The sequence below is a fragment of the Mya arenaria genome, chromosome 11, assembly GCF_026914265.1.
Source record: "Mya arenaria isolate MELC-2E11 chromosome 11, ASM2691426v1".
NCBI classification, from domain to species: domain Eukaryota; kingdom Metazoa; phylum Mollusca; class Bivalvia; order Myida; family Myidae; genus Mya; species Mya arenaria.
Window position 1 is genome coordinate 47,133,464 of NC_069132.1, and position 19,760 is coordinate 47,153,223.

General features: G+C 38.6%; 1 protein-coding gene across 2 annotated transcripts in view; it reads right to left on the reverse strand.

Annotated features, from left to right (window-relative positions):
• The window catches only part of LOC128208021 (calmodulin-like), a 43,687-nt gene that overhangs the window by 12,174 nt on the left and 11,753 nt on the right, over nucleotides 1-19,760 (reverse strand). For both annotated transcript variants that reach the window (XM_052911302.1, XM_052911301.1), the window contains exon 3: nucleotides 9,783-9,869. In XM_052911302.1, the coding sequence (XP_052767262.1) occupies nucleotides 9,783-9,869 (87 nt within the window). The remainder of the gene's footprint in view (nucleotides 1-9,782; nucleotides 9,870-19,760) is intronic.

Sequence of the window (19,760 nt, forward strand, 5' to 3'; positions counted from 1 at the left end):
AGACCACCGCATTCACCCGGCACTGCGAGGCCACCTGAAAGGTAAAAACACAGCCCATTTCCCGGCATATCCCCAGACCTGGGGGGCCGTGGTTACAATTGACTGGTGCATTATGTACATGTTACATATTTTTAAATGTACTTATGTACATCATTTATGTATATGATATGAGTATGTAATCTTTTATTTGATTGTTTTATCTTAGAAAAATGTTAGACTTAAAAATACCCATTATTTGTTTACAAACTGCATATTTTCAAAATAAACCTGTATTAAAAGATGATGTATGGTTTCGGGCTGGAAGCCACGACAGCTTGGACACAAGCGACATTCATTTGCTTGGTGTAGGTCTTGTTGAACGCCATACTGTTGTGAATCATTATCAACCATATGCACAACAACTACACATTTGTGCCTACCAACCCTTACTCTTGGCTAAAACGGATATAAGTGCAGAATGTATAATTAATACATGTGCATTTGTATTTTACGGTTGTAGTTTCTGTTGGTTGATAATCAGAAGTCTAATTTCTTTCAGGCAGGAAAATGACTGAATATTACTATTATATGAAGAATTCCAGCCTGCATTAAATACTTTGTTGGATCATTGAGACAGATTTGACATCCATGTCATCCACAAGGCTATCACAATTGATAGAGATGATGTGAGTATTTCATATAAAACATATTTGAGTTGGTGTTTGTTGTTTTATAAACTCACTGTATTCAATTATCCAGTGGTGAAGGTGGTGATGGTGGTGGTGATGATGAATTTTATTGATAAATTTAGTAATTTTCTTTATATTATATACATGTATGTATCAGCTTATTGTTGTTGTTTTTAAATAATGTTGAGAAATATTAAACTGTTTATATTTTATTTTGTATATATGTGTGGCAGTATTATTATTTATACAAATTAGTTAGAAAGTACTTTTTTTTTCTTTTACCGCACTAAACATTCTAGATGGGTAAAGAACCTGAAGGATCATGAAAACCAAATCAGCATTTACTCAGCATTTAGTAATTATCATCTGTGCACACACTACAAGTACAAACGCATGGGAACAAACCAAACTTCAAATGTTGAAGAGTGAAGAATTATTGTGAAAAATTCTAAATGTTAGAATACCATTGACTAAATAAAACAAATAGACATCGATTACCAACAAAGACTGTTTACATGTTATAATATTAAAAAGACATTAGGTGAGATCTTTCACTCTGACATTTTTGGAGGGGCATTACTGCCTACTTAGTGTTCTTCTTTCTTTACATATATATTCATTTAAAAGTACATTCATTGTTTTTAAATCTGAATTCTGAGTTAGTATCAGAAGTAAAATTCATTTATTTGAATGATTACATTTATGAATAAGTCCAATTAAGCTTTATCAATTTTCACAAGAGAAAGGTTGATTTTTAAGCATTTTATTAGTTATAAAAATGTATAGTTACATGACATTATGTATATTTTCTTCAAAACTGAACGGTAAACTATCATAAATTGTCTTTTTAATTGTTCATTAGACATCATAGAACATATTTAAAATGATTTCAGCAGGTTGTCTTATTATTAACTATTTTTTATGAATTTATAGAACTGCTATATATTTTCAATCATCGAAATACTGCTCTGTTACGAAGACTCACAAGATCAATCAAAATGATTTTTTTCCATGTGTATCAATAATATGTTCGGTTGAACTTAATTTTTTCTGTTAACTGAAGTTTATTTTACCAGAAACTGTTGTGTTTATTTCATAATCTCTGATAATGTGGGGAAAAAAAATCAAATATAGACAAAGTATTTTTAATTCATTTTAATAAAAATCTTCAAAATTTGGATAAAAGTCCCATAGTGTTCCATGATAATGACTATGTTGTTGGTAAAAGCTTTATAAAAGTGTGTATTACTTATACCTTAATTCAGTTTAATTAATTATTGCCTTTAAGGATTTGTGTTTTCATATAGATTTCCTGTTATATTGAGCTTTGTCAATTTTTGTTGTTGTTTTGTATTATGTACAATTACTACTTCTATTTCCTAACTTTTGTCTCATTTGTCAAATTGAATTGTTACCTATTTAAGTGAAATAAAACACACACACTATTTTTAAAGATGCACTCTTACTCCCATATAAGACTTATCACAATTAATATTATTGTATTATTGTTTTGATTTTTTAATGGGTTGATATATATGTCAACAACAATGTTTCTAATGAAGGATCTTGAGTTCAATTTGCTAATAAGAATGAACATAAAACATGGTATTTCTGCCTTGTGATACTAAAGTAGACCACAGTAAATCTTTTAGCAATCACCAATCATTTAATATTTGTCATGCTTTCTGCTATTATAAACAGGGTCACAAGCTTGTTATCAGTAAACAATATTTCAGTAAATGCATTATTTAGTAAGTAGTTATTGTTTTATCATTCAATTTGATGTGTGTTATAAATACAATTATATGTATTGATTTCAAATAAGAGTTTCACTTTAAAGATGCTCATTTAAAGATAATGAACAGACACACAAAAACTAGACACATTTGATACTAATTATATGAATGATTATTGTTTATGTGACCTCTGATTTGTTTTAGAGATATTCATAAATGGGTGTTATTTTTTACTGTCTTCAGTTTCTTATACATTTAAGGATTTTGATAATTGCTTTTCTGGTATATATTACAATGTAATTTAATGCAAATGAAAACACACTTTAAACTAGACACATTTTATACTAATGATATATATGTGCATTGTTGTATTTCAAAACCTTTGTGAAAAATAGAAACAGTATTATTTCTTTCATACATAGTCTGATACATATTCAGTTTGAATGCGTTATTTTTATCATATTTAAAAGAAATTGCCATTGTCCAATAAGACACATGCTGTTTTTGTGTTAATATCAACTAAAAACATCCATTTAACTCTTCTTTACTATGTAAATGTAGAAGTTAACATAATAACTCCATTGACCAGATTTTTATGCAATTTTACATTACATTTTAGTATTATTAAACAGCTAAAAACAAGGCATGTTATGTTATAAATGCATTTCATCTAGTAAACAATGTTCACTTTTTATATAACAGTTCAATAATTATGTTCTATTTATGTTTGCAACTTTCAGACGAAATGATAATGTTTATTAAAGTACTACAAAAATTGTTAAATTGTTATTTCATATCAATTCCTTATGATGAATGAGGTAACTTTTTCTTCCCTACAAGTTGTCATTCCAGCATGGTGACGTTGCCCCCTCCCCCTATATGATTAGAACTGCAGTGTACATGAACAAAAACTCTATTTCAGCGTATTGCAAGAGTTATTCCCTTTGTATCTTTTCCTGTCCGGAGCATAACTAGAAAACTACTTTTTTGGAATTTCATTAAACATCATTCAATGGTATTTAGCACAACGAGAGGAAGTGCAGTGGACAATGACTATAGCACTTTTTAAGCTAATTACATAATTATTGCCCTTTGCCGCTTTTTCTTGACCAGAGCATTACTTTAAAACTACTTATGGTATTGAAATAAAACTTGGTATATGGGTAGGTGGCAATGACAAAAAGTACAGTGCACAAGCAACCTAATTGTCGTGTTCATTAATGTACCCCACCCCTAATGCAATGTTCAACTTGAAACTCTTCAATTTCAATGCTTTTGCCTATGTTGTCAAGCAGAATACTACAAATGTTTTGAGAATTTCATGGATGCGGTTCAATGCACCATAAAATGCTTGTTGGCCTTGACATTCCTTGTTTTTCAACATATGATAAATGCATAAACTATTAAACGGCGCCCTTTGATGCTTTGCATCAATGGTCTTTCTTGTAAACCATACTTGGATTGGTTTTTCTTTCTACTTAAAGACCGACTGAACTACTAACGGTATGAGACCTGTCCTCTGGCGGCATCTTCGCCATTTCTATTTACCTTGTCTCTGATAAGGTTGTGCGTGGATTCCCTATGGGCCACTCACATTTATTCATATAGGTATTTCAATATAACAGCTTGATTTAATTTTGTACCTGAGATGTGAAATTTCTCTGATTTTAGATAGTTTGAAATTAATTACTCGAGTATCTTTTTATAATATGTTTGTCAATTTTTGACACTCGACAGAGTTGATTTAAACTTACAGCCGAAAGTTGCATTATGGCTTGCCTGAGCAGCTAGGTGTATCTAAGGCATTTATTAGTTTCATAGTTATTTTGGTTTTACAGTATTATTTCCATTTGAATTTAATAAATGAACTTGAATTCTTGAATAGATTATATAAAAAATGCAAACATCTCAGTTGTTGTTCACACCCAACCTCCCTGCCTTTGCCCTGTGTCGAACCTGAGGGTTCTTGTAACCGCCCGTGCGGCTTACTACAACTCGTTGAGGTTCGGTTACAGCTACACAACAAATATCTTCAGCTTGATATTTGGTTTCAAAACTGTATTAATGGTCCAAATTTCATTGCAGTAGCTTGAAAAATAAAAAAGTAGGTTAAAAAATCCACCTGTCAGTGTCAGTATTAATATTTGTTTGCAAAACTGTACACATGGTCAAAATTTCAGTGCAGCAGCTTTAAAAATAAGAAAGTAGGTTAAAAGGTCAAATCAAGGTCATCCAATCACAATATAGATATTTGTTTTAAAACGGTTCACATGGTTAAAAATAGTATTGCTGTAGCTTCAACAATAATAATGAAGGTCAAATGGTCGCAGTCAAGGTCATCCAAGCACAATAATGACATGTCTTTTCAAAACTGTACACATGGTTAAAATTGTATTGCTATAACTTAAACGATAAGATAAGTAGATCAAAAGATAACCTATCAGTGTCAATATTGATATTTGTTTTCAAAATATTACACAAATTTCGATGCGGTAGCTTCAAAAATAATAATGTATGTCAAAAGGTCACAGTCAAGGCCATCCAAGCACACCATTGACATTTGCGCATATTTAATTTATGTAGCTTTAAAATAATTATCTAGGTCAAAAGGTCACGGTCATGGTCAGCCAAGCACAACATTGACATTTGTTTTAAAAAAATGTACACATGGTCCAGATTTCATTGCTGTAGCTTCAAAAATAAGAAAGTAGGTCGAAAGGTCACAGTCAATATCATCCCAGGACAACATTGATACTTGTTTGCAAAAATGTACACATGGTCCATATTGTATTGCTGTAGCTTCAAAAAAAGAAAGTAGATCGAAAGGTCACAGTCAATGCCATAAGACGACAACATTGATAATTGTTTAGTAACTGTACACATGGTCCCAATTCCATTGCTGTACCTTCGAAAATAAGAGAGTATGTCAAAACAGTCACTGTTATCCAAGCACAACATTGAAATTTGTTTTCAAAACTGTTCACTTGGTCCAAATTTCATTGCTGTAGCTCAAAATAAGTAAGTTGGTCGAAAGGGGTAGGGTCAGATTTGATCCCAGGGGCATAACTTTAGCAATCTTGGTAAATGGCCATCATATGATGCTACATAGCAAATATCAAAGGTATGAGCCTTGTGGAATATGACTCTAGGAAACTCGTGACGTCTGGGGCAGTGCCAGTTTTGACCAAAGAGGCATGTTTGAACGATCTTGGTAGAGGACCACTATATGATGCCTTATACAAAATATCAAAGGTCTGTGCCTAGCGGTTTAAAACAAGACGATTTTCAAACATTTCCCTATATCAGTAAACCAAACCTGTGAACCACTAAGCGTGACCACAGGGACATACTTTGAACAAATGTTTAAAAATAATTATGTTCAGACGAGCGCACGAACGAACGAACGAATGACTCTGCGCCATCGCATAAGCTCTTCTGGCTTTTTGTCCAGTAGGGCTAAACATTAAGTTGGTTGAACGTAACCACATATGTCTTCGACAAAGCCACGCTACCCGGTAATGCGTTGAATATGTATGTATACGATAAAAAGTAAATCAAGTAGATCCAGCATGTTCAATCACCAACCATTCAGTTTCAAATCCTACAAAGATGGAAAGCAGCACGCACGCATGGAACGCACGCACGCTCGCACACACACACACAGACACACACGCGCGCGCGCGCGCGTGCGCGTATGAAGGCTACCATGTGTCATATAAGTTCTACGCTAAAAGTTAGACTTCTAGAATCCCGATATATAGGCTAATGTCTCAAAGTATGTTTTTTTATTACCTAAACCCCATCGTCGTAATTTAGTTGAAATGCTGATAATGTTTATTAACTTCATTGGTATTGTACGGAATAGTGTACTAATGTTTGGATGTTTCTGTACGCTATGCTCTTTGCGTATAATTATGTTTAAACGAGTATATATGAGGATGCTATACTAGTTGAACCCCGCATTACTAACCTCGGCATCCCGGGAATACCGCCAAAATGGGCCGGACTCAGGCGTACCTTTGTGGATGGGTGGAAGTTTTGACCCCTCACATGGGGGCCGGACTCAGGTGTACCTGAGTGGGTAGTTGGCGGTTTTGACCCCCTCATATGGGGGCCGGGCTCAGGTGTACCAGGTGGGTGGGTGGAGGTTGTGACCCCCTCATATGGGGGCCGGTCTCAGGCGTACCAGGTTGGTGTGTAGAGGTTGTGACCCACTTATATGGGGGCCAGACTAAGGTGTGCCAGGGTAGGCGGGTGGGGGTTGTGACCCCGTCATATTGGGGCTGGATTCAGGTGTTCAAGTGGGTGGGTGAAAGTTGTGACCCCCTCATATGGGGCCGTATTAAGGTGTACCAGAGTGGGTGGGTGGAGGCTGTTACCCCCTCATAAGGGGGCCGGACTCAGGTGTACCAGAGTGGGTGGGAGGAGGTTGTTACCCCCTCATATTGGGGCCGGACTCAGGTGTACCAGATGGACGGGTGGAGGTTGTGAACCGCTTCATATGGGGGCCGGACTCAGGTGTACGAGATGGACGGGTGGAGGTTGTTACCCCCTCATATGAGGGCCGGACTCAGGTGTACCAGATGGACGGGTGGAGGTTGTTACCCCCTCTTATGGGGGCCGGACTCAGGTTTACCAGATGGATGGGTGGAGGCTGTTACCCCTTCATATGGGGGGCCGGACTCAGGTGTACCAGATGGATGGGTGGAGGCTGTTACCCCCTCTTATGGGGGCCGGACTCAGGTGTACCAGATGGATGGATGGAGGTTGTTACCCCCTCATATTGGGGCCGGACTCAGGTGTACCAGATGGATGGGTGGAGGCTGTTACCCCCTCTTATGAGGGCCGGACTCAGGTGTACCAGATGGATGGGTGGAGGCTGTTACCCCCTCTTATGGGGGCCGGACTCAGGTGTACCATATGGATTGATGGAGGTGTTACCCCCTCATATTGGGGCCGGACTCAGTTGTACCAGATGGATGGATGGAGGTTGTTACCCCCTCATATGAGGGCCGGACTCTGGTGTACCAGATGGGTGGGTGGAGGTTGTTACCCCCTCATATGGGGGCCGGACTCAGGTGTACCAGATGGATGGGAGGAGGTTGTTACCCCCTCATATGAGGGCCGGACTCAGGTGTACCAGATGGATGGATGAAGGCTGTTACCTCCTCATATTGGGGCCGGACTCGGGTGTACCAGATGAATGGGAGGAGGTTGTTACCCCTTCATATGAGGGCCGGACTCTGGTGTACCAGATGGATGGGAGGAGGTTGTTACCCCTTCATATGGGGGCCGGACTCAGGTGTACCAGATGGATGAGTGGAGGCTGTTACCCCCTCATATGGGGGCCGGACTCAGGTGTACCATATGGATGGATGGAGGCTGTTACCCCCTCATATTGGGGCCGCACTCAGGTGTACCATATGGGTGGATGGAGGCCGTTACCCCCTCATATTGGGGCCGCACTCAGGTGTACCATATGGGTGGGTGGAGGCTGTTACCCCCTCATATTGGGGCCGCACTCAGGTGTACCATATGAGTGGATGGAGGCTGTTACCCCCTCATATTGGGGCCGCACTCAGGTGTACCATATGGGTGGATGGAGGCTGTTACCCCCTCATATTGGGGCCGCACTCAGGTGTACCATATGGGTGGGTGGAGGCTGTTATCCCCTCATATTGGGGCCGCACTCAGGTGTACCATATGGGTGGGTTGAGGTTGCGATTCCCTCATATAACGAGTGGAGATTATGATCCCCTCATATGGGGACTGGACTCAGGTGTACCATATGGGTGGGTGGAGGCTGTGACCCCCTCATATGGGGGACGGACTCAAGCATATCAGATGAACGGGTGGAGGTTGTGACCCCCTTATATAAGGGTTTTCTTTTTGGGAGGCATCTTGGATGCAAACTTGAATTAAATTAAAATAAAATGTATAATATTCGGACAGAAATAAATCCACTGAAAATATAGAAAGTAAATGGCAGGCACTGGTGTGTAAGCTTATGTATACTCGCACTCGGGCCTTGCCCATTCGGCGAGTGCTCCGTTAAGATTGTTAGTCATTTTAAATTGTTGGAGAATAGTGCACAAACAGAATGTAACCCTGGTTTGAGCTACCCTGGTTGTTTAACGTGCACCAGTGTATAGCACTTTCACACGGGATCCCCATTTAACGTCCCTCCCGGAAGACGATTAGTATTTTTAGTGATGCGACGGGGAATCGAACCTGCGACTCCTGAACTAATAGTCAAGTGAGCTTCCACTAGACCACGGATCCGCCACAAAAATGACTGGCAACACATCGGGGGTCGTTATATAGTCTGGAGACGGACGCGAGAGCGTCCCACGGGTGAACCACGAGCTGATCACGTGAAAAACAGCCCCGGAACAATACCCGACAATTAACGATGTTTCCAAGACTGACTGCGACATTTTTTTGGCTGCCGCGTCTCCATCGCTTACCGTCTTCAATGTGTCGACATACATTTCGGGCATGTTGCGAGATCTTGCTACGACAAATATTGTATGGGTCTACCACGACAAAATTTTGTACGATCCGTGACCGGGGCTTTAGAGGGCCCAGTATTGTGTTTGTATCATCAGAGAGGGCGTATCTTATGTGCACAATCTTTTGACATTCGCCACTCCTTCAGAACCGACATTAAAATCGTCTAAAATGTTGGCAGGAGATTTTGGGGTTCGCCTTCAAGAGAAAAAACTAACAATTTCTAGTCCTAAAAGTACACATTTACTCTATTTTATCACTTTTTTCTCCAATATTGACATAAAAAGTAAACTTAGACGATTTTAGTGAAGGGGGCGCCGGGTGCGCCCCACTCCCCTGAATCCAATAGTGCAGGTGTACCTGCCCATTATTCCAAAAAGTAATAAGTACTTAGGCGTAACTATGTATGGCCATCTAGCTTAATTGGGGTCAGGGGCGTGCTCTATTACTACAATGTGTATCGAGGCGATTGAGATGATTTCTAAGCCAGTAAAAAAGAAAACATTATGTATCTCCAGTTCTTAGAACAATGCCTCTAGTCATATATTATTACGAATAGAGAAGTTAACGGGAGAAAAGGTAAAGGCATTCAATCTATAATTTAGACTTATAATTGCCCAAGATAGAACTTGACTCTTTTTGGTCCTGGAAATTGCATAAGTTTTCACGTTCGATTATCATAGAAGCAAACGTGAACACATCCAAACACGTACTATTTTGATCATTAATAGTTTCTTCATCGCTTACCAAACCCCCTTCAAATGAAATCCGTATTAAAAGGGACATCAACTTTCAAACAAACACGGTTTAATAACGGATGGAATACTTAAAAGACCTTTAAAATATGTGTCCAATGCTCTCAGCTTACCTTCTCTCATTTCCTGTTCAGGATCTGCCCGCCGCTGGTAGCCGATCATCATCTTCACAAACTCGTCAAAGTCGATACTGCCGTTCTCTGAAATACAAAACAAAACAAAACGCGGTCAGGTGGTGTGAACAAGAGCACCACAAGCGAATTCCAGCGCGCATCTGTTATTTCAGTCGAAAAGGGGCATGTCCCAACAAATATTAAGGCCACAGTTATCGGCCTTGCTACACATGTGCGTATTGTCACTAGCAACATGTAAACAAAGTTGCATAACGGCTTGGAAGTGGGATTTGCGTTCTTTTTTTGTCAAACATGTGGGTGCAAAACTCTGTACGTAGTCGTGGCCTTACATTTCTTTATGAAGAAAGTTCTGCAGCAGTTAATGGCCCGTCACATATTAGTTACTAATAGTTACTAATAATCCAAGGATAACTAAACGGTCAAGAAAGTAACCATTAGTTGAACAAAAAAAGTATATATTCTCTTTCCACCAAATATCAACTTTCTTGACCGTTTAGTTTAGTTAATAACCCACTGGTTGTAAACGTTTTATTTCATAAGCTAACATAAGCTAGCATTGAAATTGGGCGTGGACTAAAGTGAACTATACTTAATCAAGCCTAATGAGCTGTTGATTTGACAATTTCTCATTTTTTAAGAAGTAAAATTTAATTAATGAAAAAATTCAAAGCGGTTCCATTCATAGACCAAATTCAATCAAATCTCGCATGGACGCTCTTTGCTTCATATTCTTCGAAACAGTTTCTCATGTATTATGCCAAATGAAAGAAAAATGACCTTTTCATGGTCGAAGCAAGATGTTTGATAGACCAGAATAGTGAACATGATGGGGAATATTGAATACCTTTCCTCCAGAGTGTTTGAAAGATGATCTGAGATACATTTTAGAGTATATTGCAAGTGCATTCGTTCTGTGAAATTTGGATAAAATTCATCCCACCAAAAAGGTTTATTGCTGTTTACTTATACCACTGTCATTTTGTAAATTTCAATTAATATCATTTCCCTGGGATGAATTACTTAACAATAATTAAAGTGATGCAAAAGAACACTTTGTACGCTTTAATAGGATACCAAACTTTATTTTAATCTTCTTAAGACATAGATATTATGGTCTGTCAATGCGGGTTACCATGCACCATTGTTTTACTCTATGATATCGAAATTGCACAAAAAAACACGATAAGTATAAAAATATATTTTGGTTTTAGTGGGGAGCGAACCCAGACCGGTAAAGTCAAGACAAAAATAAAAACAGACGTCTTAACCACAAAGACTTACACAGTAATATGGATATTTTGACCTTTTTACAACACATTGATAACATCACGTGATAATGTCAATCAACCAATCACGCAACAACGAATCGCTGGATCCCATTAGTAACACTAATTGACAATATTTGAGCAAATTTTAACGCTTCTTATGATTTGCCACACTTATTTCCTAATAAAAAGTGCATTTTACAAACCATGAGCGAGTTTCTTTCATTTATAAGAAATACAACAGTGCTTGATAGTTTAGTATCCACTTGCATGCATAGTGTAGATAATCTTGCGCATATTTGCGTTGTTGATCGTTGAAGTGTGCAATTGCAATACAGAATAACATGGAATTGAACATTACGTGGAACCAGGGACACTACGCCTCAGAATCGTTAACCTATATGGCAAGTTTTTGGAGAATCCTATCATGCTTGGTAAGGATACAACCCTGATAAGATTTGGTCCAGACCAGTCATTTCAATAGTACTCATTTTGACATTTGACCTCTAAGTGTGACCTTAATCTTTAAGGGTCTTGTGCATTACACGCTGACTCATCATGGTGAAACTTCATTGCAAGTTTCGAAATCATTTAATGCATGGTAAAGATACAGCCTCGACAATGATATTTTCAACCTTTGAACTCTAACCCTGACCTTGACCTTTGGCGTACAGATATGGGTCTTTTGCGCGACACGTCACCTCATAATGATGAACCTTCATGGCAAGTTATTTGAAATACTGCATGGTCAAGATATATTTCGGAAAAGGATTATTTAAACCGTTGACCTGTTACCTTGACCTCGACCTTTGGTGTACATACCTGGGTCTTGTGGAAGACAAACCACCTCATCAAGGTGAACCTTTATGGCAAGGTTTTTTTTTAAATCCCGTGCGTAATCAAGATACAGTCCGGACAGGGATCATTTCAACATTCGACCTCTAAGGGTGACCTTGACCTTAAATGTTGTCGTACAGACATAGGTCTTATGCGCGACATGCCACCTCATCATGGTGAACCTTCAAGACAGGTTTTAAAAATCCTATAATGCAAGGTCAATTAACTGTCCGGACAAATTCAGTCCGGACGGACACACGCACGCACGAACGGACGGACGCACACACTCACACACACGGAACCGCCAATGTGTCAACTATGTCTCGCTTACCGCAAGTGGGCTCGATAGTTGATCACTGTAAATATTTTAGCATTCACCAATCGTTGAATATTTTTGCGTTTTCAGCTATTAAATACACGGTTACAATCTTGTTTTCTGTAATTAATATTTTCCATTAATGCATTATTATTAAGTATTTAAAGGATTATCACTCAAAATGTATGTTTGTTTAAAATGTGTATGTATTGATTTTGAATAAGAGTGTCACTTTAAAGCGTTTTTCCAACACACACATGGGCAATTGATTATTACGCATGTAATGATAAATGTTTACGACGTGAATAAACTAAACATATTCACAAATGACTCCTTTTAAATTAGGAAATATTCAAAATTGATTTCAATTAGTTATTTCTTACAGCAACAGGAACAATAACAATCTCAATACCAAGCAAATGTATCGCAAAATTAAGTCAAAACACAAGTCGAAAATTGAATTACATGTTTTACTGACGAAAATTGTCTAAAAAAATGAAGAATCAACTCCGAAGGCGGTCCACTTTAAAAACATTCTATATAATTTAATTCCCATCTCAAATGCTCAAATGCTCTTCTCTGACTCATTATTGATGATTAATAAGGCTAAAATTCATGTTCGTTACAAAGGAGCGAAAGCGACCTCTGGAATACAATTTAGATGATCAATGACTAGATATATGAATCTGCCTGTTTTTCAGTGCACACTATTCAGAAAGTAAAGATATAATATGTTAAAGTTGATGTTAAGTTACCTTTATTCATTTTCGTGTCATTCAAGAATAATCTTTTTCATTTAATATCGTGTTGCAAATTGCATATATCTTAAAAGAGCTGGTATTAAATGAAATAGCCTAATGATTAATTAACCCCTTCTTAGCCGTACTTAAATCTAAAAAAAATCTTAAAATAAAACACGCATAATATGTAATAATCAAAGCGCGAGGCGCTGAAAGACTATCTGCGGGCAAATATGTGAGAGTTGCAAATTTTATTTGAACTATGGGAATGGGTGAAGAGCACATAAACAAAAGTGAAAAATGTGCTGACAGCGGTTGTGCCCACACTGGGCGAAGAAACAAACATATCTATATCTTTATGGCGTCTTGTGTCATTTTGTTTTTGTAAATGTCACTTCTATCGTCGTAATCCACCCATCCCCATGTATTTAGTGTTACAAGGCATTCCCCATTTCAATCGTTTCTAAAGGTTTTTCGTTGCTTTGATTAGATGTCATACGGTAGGAAAATACGATCCATCATATATATATATATATATATATATATATATATATATATATATATATCATTTCCTTTTATTAACATACACGTTCTGTTTAGGGAAAATCATTTTTTTACAAACAACTTCAGCAATAATTCCATTCAAAATGCACAGCTTTATATCAATTCAGTCGACGTATCCCCATGTATTTGAAGTTACAGTAAATGCTCTTTTCAATCGCGTCTAAAGGTTTTTCGGTGCTTTGATTAGATATCATACGTTAGACAAATTTTATGAACTTACACGTTTTAATTCTTTAAGGAAAATGATTTTATTTTTACGAGCAACTTTAGCAATAATACATTTTAAAATGCAGAGCTTATCAGATGGTCGTTTTCCCGCGCTAAGGACAAACATGTGGTCAGTTAATGTATGTAGAAACTATGTTTAGAATATAGGTCAGTTAATAAGGTTGAAACTATTTTTAGATTATCGGAACTAGTCTGTTTTTATGAATGAGAATATGATTGTGCTTTTTAAAGTTTATTGATAAATTTAATGTTATTTATGTTTAATGTAAGTACCTGTGTAGAAACAGTACTAGTGCTGTTATGAATGCTTCGTACTCTTTGGATGTTAAACAGGTTTAATCCGAACTGCTTCACCAAACGTATGCATGACTCACTGTCGTATCAGGGCATGTGTGCTTATATAAATTAAAAGCCTAATGTCTAAAACTATGCCAAGAATACACCGGAACGAAGCTTTTATGCAAAAATAAAAACATCTCATTAGAAATATAAACGCCTTAAATCATAGAATGAAAAATATCTTGTTATTGTGTAGCAGGTAAATTACAATGTATAGTATTTGAAGCATTAGCAATGCGAAACCTGAGATAACTATTTTAACACTAAGACAATAATTATACTTGTTTCTTATCTCATAAAAGTCAAATAAAAATTCACCATTACAAATAAGCGTGCTTCAGGGTCACGTCAGGTTTAAATAACAAATCCTGCAGGCGATGGGGCACTTGCGGTCGGTAATAATTTCTGAAACATCATGGGCTAAACTAAAGTGAATATCAATACTGTATGTTATCTTCATACCAGAGCCTCCATTATCCTGACCCTCATTAATCTGATAAATATAACGATCTAAAAATAGTTATATTCTGCTAAAAATAAAACGCCGGGATACATAATTACAGCGCGGAAATAGCCGAACAAGCAAAAACTCATACTCGGACTGCAACACGACCAATCCATTTGTATTGTTTCGAAGTCATTCTGCTAAACATAGAGCGCATTGAGACAAAAAAATGGGTAAAACGACATGAATAGAAGTAGTTCTTTGGAGTATGTGGTCTTAAGACTACCTGCGCGCATGCGCAGATAGTCTAAAAACTAATAACTGCAGTGCCAGATGGTACTGCGTGTACAGGGCAGTGAGCGAGTGTATTTATAATGCTACATGACACTGCGTGTACAGATCCAGTGAGCGAGTGTATTTAAATGCTACATGACACTGCGTGTACAGGTCCAGTGAGCGAGTGTATTTGTAATGCTACATGATACTGCGTGTACAGGTCCAGTGTGCGAATGTATTTGTAATGCTACATGACACTGCGTAAACATGTCCAGTGTGCGAATGTATTCTTAATCCTGCTTGACACTGCATGTACAGATCTAGTGAGCGAATTAATTATAATGCTTCATGACACTGCGTGTACATGTCCAGTGAGCGAGTGTATTTATAATGCTACATGACACTGCGTGTACAAGTCCAGTGAGCGAGTGTATTTATAATGCTACATGCCACTGTGTGTATAAGTCAAGTGAGCGAGTGTATTTATAATGCTACATGACACTGCGTAAACATGTCCTGTGTGCGAATGTATTTTTAATGCTACTTGACACAGCGTGTACCTTTTCAGTGAGCGAGTGTTTTTATAATGCTACATGGCACTGCGTTAACATGTCCAGTGTGCGAATGCATTTTTAATGCTACTTGACACTGCGTGTACAGGTTCAGTAAGCGAGTGTATTTATAATGCTAAATGGCACTGCGTTAACAAGTCCAGTGAGCGAATGTATTTTTAATGTTACATGACACTGCGTGTACGGGTCCAGTGAGCGAGTGTTTTTTAATGCTACATGACACTGCGTTAACATGTCCAATGAGCGAATGCAATTTTAATGCTGCTGGACACTGCGTGTACAGGTCCAGTGAGCGAATGAATTATAATGCTAAATGACACTGCGTGAACAAGTCCAGTGAGCGAATGAATTATAATGTACATAACACTGCGTGTACAAGTCCAGTGAGCGAATGAATTATAATGCTACATGACACTGCGTGTACAGGTCCAGTGATCGAGTGTATTTATAATGCTTAATGACACTGCGTTGCAGGTTCAGTGAGCGAGTGTATTTATAATGTTACATTACGCTGCGTTGCAGGTCCAGTGAGTGAGCGATTGTATTTGATAATGCTACATGACACTGGGTTGTATAGGTCCCGTGAGCGAATGAATTTTAATGCTACATGACACTGCGTGTGCAGGTCCAGTGAGCGAGTGTATTTATAATGCTTAATGAAACTGCGTGTACAGCTCCAGTGAGCGAGTGTATTTATAATGCTACATGACACTGCGTGTGCAAGTCCAGTGAGCGAGTGTATTTATAATGCTACATGACACTGCGTGTACAGGTCCAGTGATCGAGTGTATTTATAATGCTACATGACACTGCGTGTACAGGTCCAGTGATCAAGTGTATTTATAAAGCTACACGACATTGCGTGTACAGGTCCAGTGATCAACTGTATTTATAATTCTACATGACACTGCGTGTACAGGTCCAGTGATCGAGTGTATTTATAATTCTACATGACACTGCGTGTACAGGTCCAGTGATCGAGTGTATATATAATGCTACATGACACTGCGTGAACAGGTCCAGTGATCAAGTGTATTTATAATGCTACATGACACTTCGTTGCAGGTCCAATGATCGAGTGTATTTATAATGCTACATGACACTGCGTGTACAGGTTCAGTGAGCGAGTGTATTTATAATGCTTCACTACGCTGCGTGTACAGGTTCAGTGAGCGAGTGTATTTATAATGCTACATGACGCTGCGTGTACAGATCCAGTGAGCGAGTGTATTTATAATGCTACATGACACTGCGTGTACAGGTCCAGTGAGCGAGTGTATTTATAATGCTACATGACGCTGCGTGTACAGGTTCGGTGAGCGAGTGTTTTTATAATGCTACATGACGCTGCGTGTACAGGTTCAGTGAGCAAGTGTATTTATATTGCTTCATGACACTATGTGTACAGGTTCAGTGAGCGAGTGTATTTATAATGCTACATGACGCTGCGTGTACAGTAAGCAAGTGTAATTGTAATGCTACATGACGCTGCGTGTACAGGTCCAGTGAGCGAGTGTATTTATAATGCTTAATGACACTGCGTGTACAGGTCCAGTGAGCGAGTGTATTTACAATGCTTAATGACACTGCGTGTACAGGTCCAGTGAGCTAGTGTATTTATAATGCTTAATGACACTGCGTGTACAGGTCCAGTGATGTATTTATAATGCTTCATGGCACTGGGTGTACAGGTCCAGTGAGTCAGTGTATTTATAATGCGTTATGGCACTGCGTGTACAGGTCCAATGAGCTAGTGTATTTATAATGCTTAATGACACTGCGTGTACAGGTCCAGTGAGCTAGTGTATTTATAATGCTTAATGACACTGCGTGTACAGGTCCAGTGAGCGAGTGTATTAATAATGCTTAATGACACTGCGTGTACAGGTCCAGTGAGCTAGTATATTTATAATGCTTAATGACACTGCGTGTACAGGTCCAGTGAGTTAGTGTATTTATAATGCTTAATGACACTGCGTGTACAGGTCCAGTGAGCGAGTGTATTTATAATGCTTATTGACACTGCGTGTACAGGTCCAGTGAGCTAGTATATTTATAATGCTACATGACACTGCGTGTACAGGTCCAGTGAGTTAGTGTATTTATAATGCTTAATGACACTGCGTGTACAGGTCCAGTGAGCTAGTATATTTATAATGCTACATGACACTGCGTGTACAGGTCCAGTGAGTTAGTGTATTTATAATGCTTAATGACACTGCGTGTACAGGTCCCGTGAGTTAGTGTATTTATAATGCTTAATGACACTGCGTGTACAGGTCCAGTGAGCTAGTGTATTTATAATGCTTAATGACACTGCGTGTACAGGTCCAGTGAGCTAGTGTATTTATAATGCTTAATGACACTGCGTGTACAGGTCCAGTGATCAAGTGTATTTATAATGCTACATGACATTTCGTTGCAGGTCCAATGATCGAGTGTATTTATAATGCTACATGACACTGCGTGTACAGGTCCAGTGAGCGAGTGTATTTATAATGCTACATGACGCTGCGTGTACAGGTTCAGTGAGCGAGTGTTTTTATAATGCTACATGACGCTGCGTGTACAGGTTCAGTGAGCAAGTGTATTTATATTGCTACATGACACTATGTGTACAGGTTCAGTGAGCGAGTGTATTTATAATGCTACATGACGCTGCGTGTACAGTAAGCAAGTGTAATTGTAATTCTACATGACGCTGCGTGTACAGGTCCAGTGAGCGAGTGTATTTATAATGCTTAATGACACTGCGTGTACAGGTCCAGTGAGCGAGTGTATTTACAATGCTTAATGACACTGCGTGTACAGATCCAGTGAGCTAGTGTATTTATAATGCTTAATGACATTGTGTGTACAGGTCCAGTGAGCGAGTGTATTTATAATGCTTAATGACACTGCGTGTACAGGTCCAGTGAGCTAGTGTATTTATAATGCTTAATGACACTGCGTGTACAGGTCCAGTGAGCTAGTGTATTTATAATGCTTAATGACACTGCGTGTACAGGTCCAGTGAGCTAGTGTATTTATAATGCTACATGACACTGCGTGTACAGGTCCAGTGAGCTAGTGTATTTATAATGCTACATGACACTGCGTGTACAGGTCCAGTGAGTTAGTGTATTTATAATGCTTAATGACACTGCGTTTACAGGTCCAGTGAGCTAGTGTATTTATAATGCTTAATGACACTGCGTGTACAGGTCCAGTGAGCTAGTGTATTTATAATGCTTAATGACACTGCGTGTACAGGTCCAGTGAGCGAATGTATTTATAATGCTACATGGCACTGCGTGTACAGGTCCAGTGAGCTAGTATATTTATAATGCTACATGACACTGCGTGTACAGGTCCAGTGAGCGAGTGTATTTACAATGCTACATGACACTGCGTGTACAGGTCCAGTGAGCGAGTGTATTTAAAATGCTTAATGACACTGCGTGTACAGGTCCAGTGAGCGAGTGTATTTAAAATGCTTAATGACACTGCGTGTACAGGTCCAGTGAGCGAGTGTATTTATAATGCTTAATGACACTGCGTGTACAGGTCCAGTGAGCGAATGTATTTATAATGCTTAATGACACTGCGTGTACAGGTCCAGTGAGCGAATGTATTTATAATGCTACATGGCACTGCGTGTACAGGTCCAGTGAGCGAGTGTATTTATAATGCTACATGGGACTGCGTGTACAGGTCCAGTGAGCGAGTGTATTTATAATGCTTAATGACACTGCGTGTACAGGTCCAGTGAGCGAGTGTATTTATAATGCTTAATGACACTGCGTGTACAGGTCCAGTGAGCGAGTGTATTTATAATGCTTAATGACACTGCGTGTACAGGTCCAGTGAGCGAGTGTTTTATAATGCTACATGGCACTGCGTGTACAGGTCCAGTGAGCGAATGTATTTATAATGCTACATGGCACTGCGTGTACAGGTCCAGTGAGCGAATGTATTTATAATGCTTAATGGCACTGCGTGTACAGGTCCAGTGAGCGAGTGTATTTATAATGCTACATGGCACTGCGTGTACAGGTCCAGTGAGCGAGTGTATTTATAATGCTACATGGCACTGCGTGTACAGGTCCAGTGAGCGAGTGTATTTATAATGCTACATGGCACTGCGTGTACAGGTCCAGTGAGCGAGTGTATTTATAATGCTTAATGACACTGCGTGTACAGGTCCAGTGAGCGAATGTATTTATAATGCTACATGGGACTGCGTGTACAGGTCCAGTGAGCGAATGTATTTATAATGCTTAATGGCACTGCGTGTACAGGTCCAGTGAGCTAGTGTATTTATAATGCTTAATGACACTGCGTGTACAGGTCCAGTGAGCTAGTGTATTTATAATGCTTAATGACACTGCGTGTA